Source organism: Zonotrichia albicollis, chromosome 23, assembly GCF_047830755.1.
Source record: "Zonotrichia albicollis isolate bZonAlb1 chromosome 23, bZonAlb1.hap1, whole genome shotgun sequence".
NCBI lineage: Eukaryota > Metazoa > Chordata > Aves > Passeriformes > Passerellidae > Zonotrichia > Zonotrichia albicollis.
In genome coordinates, this window is record NC_133841.1 from 2,192,952 (window position 1) to 2,205,519 (window position 12,568).

General features: G+C 47.7%; 1 protein-coding gene across 3 annotated transcripts in view; it reads left to right on the plus strand.

The window, feature by feature from the left end:
- The window catches only part of CDK12 (cyclin dependent kinase 12), a 58,451-nt gene that overhangs the window by 36,397 nt on the left and 9,486 nt on the right, over nt 1–12,568 (plus strand). For all 3 annotated transcript variants that reach the window (XM_074557825.1, XM_074557826.1, XM_074557827.1), the window contains exons 8-11: nt 325–426; nt 7,705–7,782; nt 10,284–10,400; nt 11,390–11,521. In XM_074557825.1, the coding sequence (XP_074413926.1) occupies nt 325–426; nt 7,705–7,782; nt 10,284–10,400; nt 11,390–11,521 (429 nt within the window). The remainder of the gene's footprint in view (nt 1–324; nt 427–7,704; nt 7,783–10,283; nt 10,401–11,389; nt 11,522–12,568) is intronic.

A 12,568-nucleotide genomic window follows, 5' to 3' on the forward strand; every position in this document is an offset into this window, starting at 1 on the left:
AAAGAGCCAAAACTTCTTCTCTGCTTGCTTTGACCTACCCTGGAGTGAGGTTTGCTCCAAGCTCAGTCACCATTCAGTGATGGCAGCCTGCTGGGGGTCAGGGATTTTCAGTCTTGGGTACCTACAACAAATCCTGATTGCTGTAAAATCCATGGTACCTCCTCAGCTGTTTCTAACTCAGAAGTGCCGACACTTGAAACCCCTCTGCTGCCACCAACAGGTGTCAGTGCAGCTGGGAAGTAAAATCAAAAAATCAACTTTCAGGCTTTTGTGACTCTTGGGATGAGTTTTAATCAGAGTTTGTTTTTTTTTTTTGCTTTACAGCCGTCCCTACACCAACAAAGTCATCACGTTGTGGTACCGACCGCCAGAGCTGCTGCTGGGGGAGGAGCGTTACACCCCTGCCATCGATGTGTGGAGCTGTGGGTGAGTCCTGCTGCCTGCCCTGCCTCTGCTGCAGCTTCTGGGCACTCCCAGGGCAGCTGCTCCTTCATTTGGGCCCCTTCCCACAGCTGGAGCTGCCCCATCCCTGCAGGGTGTCAGGAGCAGACAGGAATATTTCACAGTACTGGGCTGTCGTCATTAAAACCACTTAGGAAAAACTCATAGAATGAGGTTTGAAATGAGAAAGGGTAAAAAACTGAATTTTCACTATTTAAAATCCATGGCAGCTGCTCCTTGATTTGTGCCCCTTCCCACAGCTGGAGCTGCCCCATCCATGCAGGGTGTCAGGAGCAGACAGGAATATTTCACAGTACTGGGCTGTCATCATTAAAACCACTTAGGAAAAACTCATAGAATGAGGTGTTCCTCATTGGGTTTGAAATGAGAAAGGGTAAAAAACTGAATTTTCACTATTTAGAATCCATGGCAGCTGCTCCTTGATTTGATTTGTGCCCCATCCCTGGATCTGCCCCATCCCTGAGATGAGACAGGAATATTTCACAGTGCTGTGAGGGACAGGGTTGTGTCCCCTCTTTAAAACCACTTGGTAAAAACTCCTGGAATGAGGTTTTCTTCATTGGGTTTGAAATGAGAAAGGGTGAAAAACTGAATTTTCACTATTTAAAACCCATGGCAGCTGCTCCTTCATTTGTGCCACTTCCCACAGCTGGATCTGCCCCATCCCTGAGATGAGACAGGAATATTTCACAGTGCTGAGGGACAGGGATGTGTCCCTTCATTAAAACCATTAAGGAAAAACTCCTGGAATGAGGTTTTCCTCATTGGGTTTGAAATGAGAAAGGGTAAAAAACTGAATTTTCACTATTTAAAATCCATGGCAGCTCCTCCTTGATTTGTGCCACTTCCCACAGCTGGAGCTGCCCCATCCATGCAGGGTGTCAGGAGCAGACAGGAATATTTCACAGTACTGGGCTGTCGTTGTTAAAACCACTTAGGAAAAACTCATAGAAGGAGGTTTTCCTCATTGGGTTTGAAATGAAAAAGTGAAAATTGTGTTCTTTACCCTCTTTAAAATCCATGGCAGCTCCTCCTTGATTTGTGCCACTTCCCACAGCTGGATCTGCCCCATCCCTGAGATGAGACAGGAATATTTCACAGTGCTGTGAGGGACAGGGTTGTACTCCGATTAAAACCATTTAGGAAAAACTCCTGGAATGAGGTTTTCCCCATTGGGTTTGAAATGAGAAAGTGAAAATTGTGTTCTTTACCCTCTTTAAAACCCATGGCAGCTGCTCCTTGATTTGTGCCACTTCCCACAGCTGGATCTGCCCCATCCCTGAGATGAGACAGGAATATTTCACAGTGAGGGACAGGGGTGTGTCCCTTCATTAAAACCATTTAGGAAAAACTCCTGGAATGAGGTTTTCTTCATTGGGTTTGAAATGAGAAAGGGTAAAAAACTGAATTTTCACTATTTAAAATCCATGGCAGCTCCTCCTTGATTTGTGCCAGTTCCCACAGCTGGATCTGCCCCATCCATGCAGGGCGTTAGGAGCAGACAGGAATATTTCACAGTACTGGGCTGTCGTCATTAAAACCACTTAGGAAAAACTCCTGGAATGAGGTTTTCCTCATTGGGTTTGAAATGAGAAAGTGAAAATTGTGTTCTTTACCCTCTTTAAAATCCATGGCAGCTGCTCCTTGATTTGTGCCAGTTCCCACAGCTGGATCTGCCCCATCCATGCAGGGTGTCAGGAGGAGACAGGAATATTTCACAGTACTGGGCTGTCGTCATTAAAACCACTTAGGAAAAACTCCTGGAATGAGGTTTTCGTCATTGGGTTTGAAATGAGAAAGGGTAAAAAACGGAATTTTCACTATTTAAAACCCATGGCAGCTGCTCCTTGATTTGTGCCACTTCCCACAGCTGGATCTGCCCCATCCCTGAGATGAGGCAGGAATATTTCACAGTGCTGTGCTGTGGGACAGGGTTGTGTCCCCTCTTTAAAACCACTTAGTAAAAACTCCTGGAATGAGGTTTTCTTCATTTGGTTTGAAATGAGAAAGGGTGAAAAACTGAATTTTCACTATTTAAAATCCATGGCAGCTGCTCCTTGATTTGTGCCAGTTCCCACAGCTGGATCTGCCCCATCCATGCAGGGCGTTAGGAGCAGACAGGAATATTTCACAGTACTGGGCTGTCATCATTAAAACCACTTAGTAAAAACTCATAGAATGAGGTTTTCTTCATTGGGTTTGAAATGATAAAGGGTCAAAACTGAATTTTCACTATTTAAAATCCATGGCAGCTCCTTCTTGATTTGTGCCAGTTCCCACAGCTGGATCTGCCCCATCCCTGAGATGAGGCAGGAATATTTCACAGTGCTGTGAGGGACAAGCGTTGTACCCCTCATTAAAACCACTTATTAAAAACTCCTGGAATGAGGTTTTCCTTGGGTTTGAAATGAAAAAGTGAAAATTCTATTCTTTACCCTATTTAAAATGATATTGATACACCCTTGAGATCAAGATGGGTGACACATTTGTGCTGCTCACTCCTTCGTTGTGTTTTTTTAGAGAATTTTTCTCTAAACTCTTTAAGTTGCAGTTTGCCACTATTTTTATTTTTTTTCAGCTAAAATATTTTAAGTAGATATTTCAGGAAGTTTCAGAAAGCCTGGGGAACAAGACTCTGAGCAGTTCAGCCACAAAGGTGGAACATTTTTCCAAATGATTCAGGAGCAAAGACTGGAGGATTCACCAGCAGAACCAAGGCTGGATTCCCCACAGTGTGCACTTCCCACTGGGGAACTTCAGCAGGGTTTATAACACAAAGACAGCTTGGGAAAACTAATAATTAATTATAATTGCTGACTGTGAGGCCCAGTTGCTGCTCAGGTCCCATTCCAGCATCCCCCCAGGTTCTTCTGGCACTGATTGCTGACTGAAGGAGAGATGCAGGAGTCAGAGGTGCTCCCTCTGTCCTCTGTGTGCACAAATCCATCTCCTCTGCTGGCCCTGACAGCCACAGACAGCTTGGACCAGCAGAGGGAAATTGAAAATCCAAACAAAAGCTGAACATGGGGGAGATGAGAGCTCTGTGCTCTTTTCTCTTGTCACTCCTTTCCTGCAAAGAGTTAATTAACGTGTCAGGGGCTTCCTGCAGGAGCAGCCCCTTGCAGGAGGTGATTCCCAGGGCTGGGGGCTCTGTACACACAGGTCACTTTGTCACTACAAAAAAAAACCTAATAATTAATTAGAATTGCTGACTGTGAGGCCCAGTTGCTGCTCAGGTCCCATTCCAGCATCCCCTCAGCTTCTTCTGGCACTGATTCCTGACTGAAGGAGAGATGCTGAGGGCTGCAGGAGTCAGAGGTGCTCCCTCTGTCCTGTGTGTGCACAAATCCATCTCTGCTGGCCCTGATAGCTTGGACCAGCAGAGAGAAATTGAAAACCAAACAAAAGCTGAACCTGGGGGAGATGAGAGCTCTGTGCTCTTTTCTCTTGTCACTCCTTTCCTGAAAAGAGTTAACGTGTCCTGCAGGAGCAGCCCCTTGCAGGAGGTGATTCCCAGGAGCCCAGGGCTGGGGGCTCTGTACACACAGGCCACTTTGTCACTACAAAAAAAACCTAATAATTAATTATAATTACTGACTGTGAGGCCCAGTTGCTGCTCAGGTCCCATTCCAGGTGCCGGCATCCCCTCAACTTCTTCTGGCACTGATTCCTGACTGAAGGAGAGATGCAGGAGTCAGAGGTGCTCCTCTGTCCTCTGTGTGCACAAATCCATGTGCTCCTCTGTCCTCTGTGTGCACAAATCTCCTCTGCTGGCCCTGATAGCTTGGACCAGCAGAGAGAAATTGAAAATCCAAACAAAAGCTGAACCTGGGGGAGATGAGAGCTCTGTGCTCTTGTCACACTGACAGCTCCTCCTTTCCTACAAAGAGTTAACGTGTCCTGCAGGAGCAGCCCCTTGCAGGAGGTGATTCCCAGGAGCTCACATAGGTCACTTTGTCACTACAAAAACAAACCTAATAATTAATTATAATTACTGACTGTGAGGCCCAGTTGCTGCTCAGGTCCCATTCCAGGTGCCAGCATCCCCCCAGGTTCTTCTGGGACTGATTTCTGGTGGCTGAAGGAGAGATGCTGAGGGCTGCAGGAGTCAGAGGTGCTCCTCTGTCCTGTGTGTGCACAAATCCATCTCCTCTGCTTGGACCAGCAGAGAGAAATTGAAAATCCAAACAAAAGCTGAACCTGGGGGAGATGAGAGCTCTGTGCTCTTTTCTCTTGTCACACTGACAGCTCCTCCTTTCCTGCAAAGAGTTAACGTGTCCTGCAGGAGCAGCCCCTTGCAGGAGGTGATTCCCAGGGCTGGGAATCATACACAGGTCACTTTGTCACTACAAAAAAAACCTAATAATTAATTATAATTACTGACTGTGAGGCCCAGTTGCTGCTCAGGTCCCATTCCAGCATCCCCTCAGCTTCTTCTGGCACTGATTCCTGACTGAAGGAGAGATGCTGAGGGCTGCAGGAGTCAGAGGTGCTCCCTCTGTCCTCTGTGTGCACAAATCCATCTCCTCTGCTGGCCCTGACAGCCACAGACAGTTTGGACCAGCAGAGAGAAATTAAAAATCCAAACAAAAGCTGAACCTGGGGAAGATGAGACCTCTAGGCTCTTTTCTCTTGTCACTCCTTTCCTGCAAAGAGTTAACGTGTCCTGCAGGAGCAGCTCCTTGCAGGAGGTGATTCCCAGGAGCTCACATAGGTCACTTTGTCACTACAAAAAAACCTAATAATTAATTATAATTACTGACTGTGAGGCCCAGTTGCTGCTCAGGTCCCATTCCAGCATCCCCCCAGGTTCTTCTGGCACTGATTGGTGACTGAAAGAGAGATGCTGAGGGCTGCAGGAGTCAGAGGTGCTCCCTCTGTCCTCTGTGTGCACAAATCCATCTCCTCTGCTTGCCCTGACAGTTTGGACCAGCAGAGAGAAATTGAAAATCCAAACAAAAGCTGAACCTGGGGGAGATGAGAGCTCTGTGCTCTTGTCACACTGACAGCTCCTCCTTTCCTGCAAAGAGTTAACGTGTCCTGCAGGAGCAGCCCCTTGCAGGAGGTGATTCCCAGGAGCCCACACAGGTCACTTTGTCACTACAAAAGAAAACTGAGAATTAATTATAATTACTGACTGTGAGGCCCAGTTGCTGCTCAGGTCCCATTCCAGCATCTCCCCAGCTTCTTCTGGCCCTGATTCCTGGTGGCTGAAGGAGAGATGCTGAGGGCTGCAGGAGTCAGAGGTGCTCCTCTGTCCTGTGTGTGCACAAATCCATCTCCTCTGCTTGCCCTCACAGCTTGGACCAGCAGAGAGAAATTGAAAATCCAAACAAAAGCTGAACCTGGGGGAAATGAGAGCTCTGTGCTCTTTTCTCTTGTCACTCCTTTCCTGCAAAGAGTTAATTAATGTGTCCGGGGCTTCCTGCAGGAGCAGCCCCTTGCAGGAGGTGATTCCCAGGAGCCCACACAGGTCACTTTGTCACTACACACAGGTCACTTTGTCACTACAAAAAAAACCTAATTAATTAGTATTGCTGACTGTGAGGCCCAGTTGCTGCTCAGGTCCCATTCCTGCATCCCCTCAGCTTCTTCTGGCACTGATTCCTGGTGGCTGAAGGAGAGATGCAGGAGTCAGAGGTGCTCCTCTGTCCTCTGTGTGCACAAATCCATCTCCTCTGCTGGCCCTGACAGTTTGGACCAGCAGAGAGAAATTGAAAATCCAAACAAAAGCTGAACCTGGGGGAGATGAGAGCTCTGTGCTCTTTTTTCTTGTCACTCCTTTCCTGCAAAGAGTTAATTAACGTGTCAGGGGCTTCCTGCAGGAGCAGCCCCTTGCAGGAGGTGATTCCCAGGGCTGGGAATCACACACAGGTCACTTTGTCACTACAAAAAAAACCTAATAATTAATTAGAATTGCTGACTGTGAGGCCCAGTTGGTGCTCAGGTCCCATTCCAGCATCCCCTCAGCTTCTCCTGGGACTGATTCCTGACTGAAGGAGAGATGCAGGAGTCAGAGGTGCTCCTCTGTCCTCTGTGTGCACAAATCCATCTCCTCTGCTTGCCCTCACAGTTTGGACCAGCAGAGAGAAATTGAAAATCCAAACAAAAGCTGAACATGGGGGAGATGAGAGCTCTTTTCTCTTGTCACACTGACACCTCCTCCTTTCCTGCAAAGAGTTAACGTGTCCTGCAGGAGCAGCCCCTTGCAGGAGGTGATGCCCAGGGCTGGGGGCTCTGTGCACACAGGTCACTACAAAAAAAACCTAATAATTAATTACAATTGCTGACTGTGAGGCCCAGTTGCTGCTCAGGTCCCATTCCAGCATCTCCCCAACTTCTTCTGGCCCTGATTTCTGGTGGCTGAAGGAGAGATGCTGAGGGCTGCAGGAGTCAGAGGTGCTCCTCTGTCCTCTGTGTGCACAAATCCATGTGCTCCTCTGTCCTCTGTGTGCACAAATCCATGTGCTCCTCTGTCCTCTGTGTGCACAAATCTCCTCTGCTGGCCCTGATAGCTTGGACGAGCAGAGAGAAACTGAAAATCCAAACAAAAGCTGAACCTGGGGGAGATGAGAGCTCTGTGCTCTTTTCTCTTGTCACACTGACACCTCCTCCTTTCCTGCAAAGAGTTAACGTGTCCTGCAGGAGCAGCCCCTTGCAGGAGGTGATTCCCAGGAGCTCACATAGGTCACTTTGTCACTACACACAGGTCACTTTGTCACTACAAAAAAAAAAAAAACCTAATAATTAATTAGAATTGCTGACAGTGAGGCCCAGTTGCTGCTCAGGTCCCATTCCAGGTGCCGGCATCCCCCCAGGTTCTTCTGGCACTGATTGCTGACTGAAGGAGAGATGCTGAGGGCTGCAGGAGTCAGAGGTGCTCCCTCTGTCCTGTGTGTGCACAAATCCATCTCCTCTGCTTGCCCTGATAGCTTGGACCAGCAGAGAGAAATTGAAAATCCAAACAAAAGCTGAACCTGGGGGAGATGAGAGCTCTGTGCTCTTGTCACACTGACAGCTCCTCCTTTCCTGCAAAGAGTTAACGTGTCCTGCAGGAGCAGCCCCTTGCAGGAGGTGATTCCCAGGAGCCCACACAGGTCACTTTGTCACTACACACAGGTCACTTTGTCACTACAAGCCCTGATGCAAATCCCTCTCCTCAGGCACGGCACAAGCGCTGCCGTGTTCAGCCGCTCGTCCCCAGGGTTTGCTGTCGTGACCTCTTGCTTTTCCTCCTTCCAGCTGTATCCTCGGGGAACTGTTTACAAAGAAGCCTATTTTTCAAGCCAATCTGGAACTGGCTCAGCTTGAATTAATCAGGTAAAGCTTTGCACACTCATGTCTGGCAGGGGAGGTGCTGCTCGTGCACACAGGCAGTGAGTTAGAGGAGCTCTTGTTTTCTAACCTGCCTGGAAAACAAGGCCAGGAATAAAAAATGGGAATAATCAGGTGTCCACACCTACACCAGGTGTGTGGTTGCTGATTTATGTAGCCTCAGTAAACCTTGCTATTTTGCTGAATGCAAAAATCACCAACCTGAATTAATTCTCACACTGGGAGTTTTAATCTTGAAATGGTTTGGGGTGGAAGGGACCTTAAATCCCAGCCAGTGCCACCCCTGCCATGGCAGGGACACCTTCTCCTGTCCCAGGGTGCTCCAAGCCCTGTCCAGCCTGGCCTTGGACACCTCCAGGGGTATCAAGTCCACAGCTTCTCTAGACAACCTCTTCCACAGCCTCACCCTTGTAAAAAATACTAAAATTTAGTGAGTTTGGGAGGTTTAAAGTAAGAAACATATTAAGCTTTTAAATTGTTTAGTAAGAAAAATAAATTGTCCGTGTTTTGGATGGTTTATAAACTCAAGCTCAACATTTTCCTCTTCCTGGCACCTCCTTTTTCAGCACCTCATCTGAGCTGTGCCCAGCTCTGGGTTCTTCCTGCAGCAGGTTGATTAGAAAGGTGTTTTCCCTGGGGTTGGTGGCTCTGACCCTCAAGTGCTGTGTCCAGTTCTGACCCCCCAATTTAGGAGGGTGTCCAGAGGTGTCTGGAGCACAAACCCTGTGAGGGAGCCCTGGGGGAGCTGGGGGTGCTCAGCCTGGAGCAAAGGAGACCCAGGGGTGCCCCCATCACTCTCACAGCTCCTGAAAGGGGCCCGTGCTCAGCTGGGGCTGGGCTCTGTCTGCAGGAACTGACACAGCCACAGCACACAGCCTCGAGCTGCACCAAGGGAAATTGGGGTTGGATAGCAGGAAAAAGGGATTTACAGAAAGTGATAAAGTTCTGGAATGGAGGTGGTGGAGTCACCATCCCTGGGGGTGTTTAAACAAGGCTGGATGTGGCTCTGGGGGCCAGGGTTTGGGTGAGGTCTTGGAGCTGATTTGGACTCGATGATCTTGAAGGTCTTTTCCAACCTGGTCATTCTGTGAGTTCTGGGAATTTTGGGACTGGGAAGATGGTGGAATCACCATCTCTAGACATGTTTAACAAAGCCTGGATGTGGCTCTGGGTGCCAGGGTTGAGTTGAGGTCTTGGAGCTGGGTTGGACTCAATGATCTTGAAGGTCTTTTCCAGCCTGGTGATTCTGTGAATTTTGGGACTGGAGTCACCATCCCTGGAGGTGTTTAACAAAGCCTGGATGTGGCTCTGGGTGCCAGGGTTTGGGTGAGGTCTTGGAACTGAGTTGGATTTGATCTTGAAGGTCTCTTCCAACCTGGTTATTCTGTGAGTTCTGGGAATTTTGGGACTGGGAAGATGGTGGAATCACCATCTCTGGATGTGTTTAACAAAACCTGGATGTGGCTCTGAGTGCCAGGGTTGAGTTGAGGTCTTGGAGCTGAGTTGGATTTGATGATCTTGAAGGTCTTTTCCAACCTGGTCATTCTGTGAATTTTGGGACTGGGGTTACCATCCCTAGATGTGTTTAAACAAGGCTGGATGTGGCTCTGGGTGCCAGGGTTGAGTTGAGGTGTTGGGGCTGGGTTGGACTCAATGATCTTGGAGGTCTCTTCCAACCTGGTCATTCTGTGAATTTTGGGAATTTTGGGACTGGGTAACCATCCCTGGGTGTGTTTAAACAAGGCTGGATGTGGCACTGGATGCCAGGGTTTGGGTGAGGTCTTGGAGCTGGGGTGGACTCAATGATCTTGGAGGTCTCTTCCAACCTGGTCATTCTGTTCTGTCCTTTGTGCTCACACCATTCCCACAAGGTCTGGAGTGGTCACCAGGACAGGAGGACACAGCCTGCAGCTGTGCCAGGGGAGTTCAGGCTGAACATGAGGAAAAAATCCTTCACAGAAAGAGTGACTGGGCACTGGGATGTGCTGCCAGGGAGGTGGGCACTGCGCTGGGTGTGTTTAACAAAGCCTGGATTGGCACTGGGTGCCAGGATTGAGTTGAGGGGTTGGGCCTGGGTTGGACTTGATCTTGAGGGTCTTTTCCAACCCTGTGACTCAGAATTCTGGGAATTTGGGGACCAGGGACCGGGGAGGTGGTGAAGTCGCCATCCCTGGGGGTGTTTAAACAAGGCTGGATTGGCACTGGGTGCCAGGGTTGAGTTGAGGTCTTGGATCTGGGTTGGACTCGATGATCTCGAAGGTCTCTTCCAACCTGGTCATTCTGTGAGTTCTGTGAATTTTGGGACTGGGTAACCATCCCTAGGGGTGTTTAAACAAGGCTGGATGTGGCTCTGGGTGCCAGGGTTGAGTTGAGGTGTTGGGGCTGGGTTGGACTCGATGCTTGGAGGTCTCTTCCAGCCCTGTGGCTCAGTGAGTTGTGTTGTTCTGTGAGTCCCACCTGGCTGACTGTGCTTCCCTGCTCCCCAGCCGGCTCTGTGGGAGCCCCTGCCCAGCTGTGTGGCCAGATGTGATCAAGCTGCCCTACTTCAACACTATGAAGCCCAAGAAGCAATACCGGCGGCGCCTGCGCGAGGAGTTCTCCTTGTGAGTGGGGCTGGGCCCCCTGTGCCCTCTGTGCCCCCTGCCAGCGCCTCATCCTCCTCCAGAGCTGCCCTGGCGCTGGGGACAGCTCTGCTGGCACTGGGTTGTTCTGGAGGGTCTGGCGGTGGGATAATCCTGTGGGAGGTGTGGCAGAGGTGCTTCTCGTAAATGGCAAAATATAGAGTGGAAACATCAAGGAATAGAAGATGTTTCATATCATATGAAATTTTATATCATTTAATAATAAATAAATATAATTATAATAGATATTTATTATATATAATTTATTATATATAATAATTATATAATATTATATATAATAATTATCTTATATATAATATGTTATATATAATAATTATATAAAATTTATTATATATAAAATATATATTATATATTATACATTATATGTTATATATTATATGTTATATATTATGTTATATATTATTTGTTATATATTATATATTTATACATTTATATATAATATATTATTTATATAATATATATTATATAATATATATTATATTATATATATAATATATATATAATATATATGTTATATAAAATACATATTATATATTATATTTTATATTATATAGAATATATATTATATATATTTTATATATAATACATAATATAATAATAATTAAATAAATATAATTTAATATATTCCATTATATTTCCACTCAGTATTTTGCCATTTATGAGGGGACCCAAAGGGATCATCCAGTGCAGCTCCTGACCCTGCACAGACACCCCAAAATCCCACCCTGTCCAAACCCTCCTGGAGCTCTGGCAGCCTCAGGGCCATCCCCATTCCCTGAGCACCCTCTGGGGGCAAAAACCTTTCCTGACCCTCCAGGCACAGCTCCAGCCATGCCTGATGCTGCCTTTGAGCTGCTCTGTGGATTCCCCTTAGGCTGAGATGTTCTCCTTCCACTGAGCTTTTCCCCACATTTTCCATGCTCCCATCCATGTTTCCCATCTCCCCACAGCATTCCCTCCTCTGCCCTGGACCTGCTGGACCACATGCTGACGCTGGACCCCGGCAAACGCTGCACAGCAGAGCAGGCCCTGCACAGCGACTTCCTGAAGGACGTTGACCTCAGCAAAATGGCACCTCCAGAGTAAGTCCCAGTTCCTGTCCTCCTGTCCGGTTATCTCGGCTGTTTGAGGGGCCTGGAAAGGCCCGAGGTGGCCTTGGGGCAGCCCGCGTATCGAAGGACGAGAAGAGGCTTCAGTTCTTCTTTCTGGTTTTATGTTTATTAATTGTTTATCTAAAAGATGTTCTTTCAGCCGAACAAAGATCTGCTCAGCAGTCAGCCATGAGCACACTGCCTGCCCTCCCGGGCAGCCACGTATCTTTATACCCATTGTTACGTGTACAATATTTATCATTTTTCCCCAATACCATTTATTCTTATAACTCGGTGCACTCTCAGTAATCACCAATCCAAAGGTGCCACCGTGGCCAAAGAAGATGGAGGAGAAGAGGAAGAAGAAGGATGCAGGACACACCCCAATTCCTCCATCTTACTCCTCTAAACCCCCCTGTACATAAATCCTAAACCCTGTGTCTCACCTTCTAATTAACCAATCCCTTCACCATTCACCCCGGTGAAACCCTCATCCTTGTCGTCTCCTGTGCAGGACCAAAGTCCAGCCACCAGACACTTCTGGAACATTCCAGGAGTCCCGAGCCCCCCAAGGTGGTCTCGGTGGCTCAGTACCTCAGGACTGAGATCTTGAGATCCGACATCCTCCCACCGTGAGCTTTGGGATGGAGACATGGTGTTCTTTTCAGTCAAAATTATCATTTCTTGGTTGTTCTCTCAGCTCTGCCCTTGTATTTGGTCATGTGGTTGAGCAAATGGCTTTTCCTTTTCTGTTGGTTTTCTGCCTGATGGCAGGCTGGGTTTATAAAGTGTTTAGTGTTTGTAAGATGCTCTAAAGCTCTGCTGGAAGATGTGCAGGAGTAGATGTAGCACAGCCCTTTCTCTGCCATGGAGAGCTGCTCAGGCCTAATTAAGGCTGTGTGTTAATTGACTGCCAGGGCTGAGCAGTGTCACTCAGTTTTCTCCTGCTCCAGTCAAGCAGATGATAAAACTGTGAGTGGTTTGTGTGAAAATGCAGCCACAGCTCTGGAGATCTCTGTTTCCTTCAAGGAAGGGCTT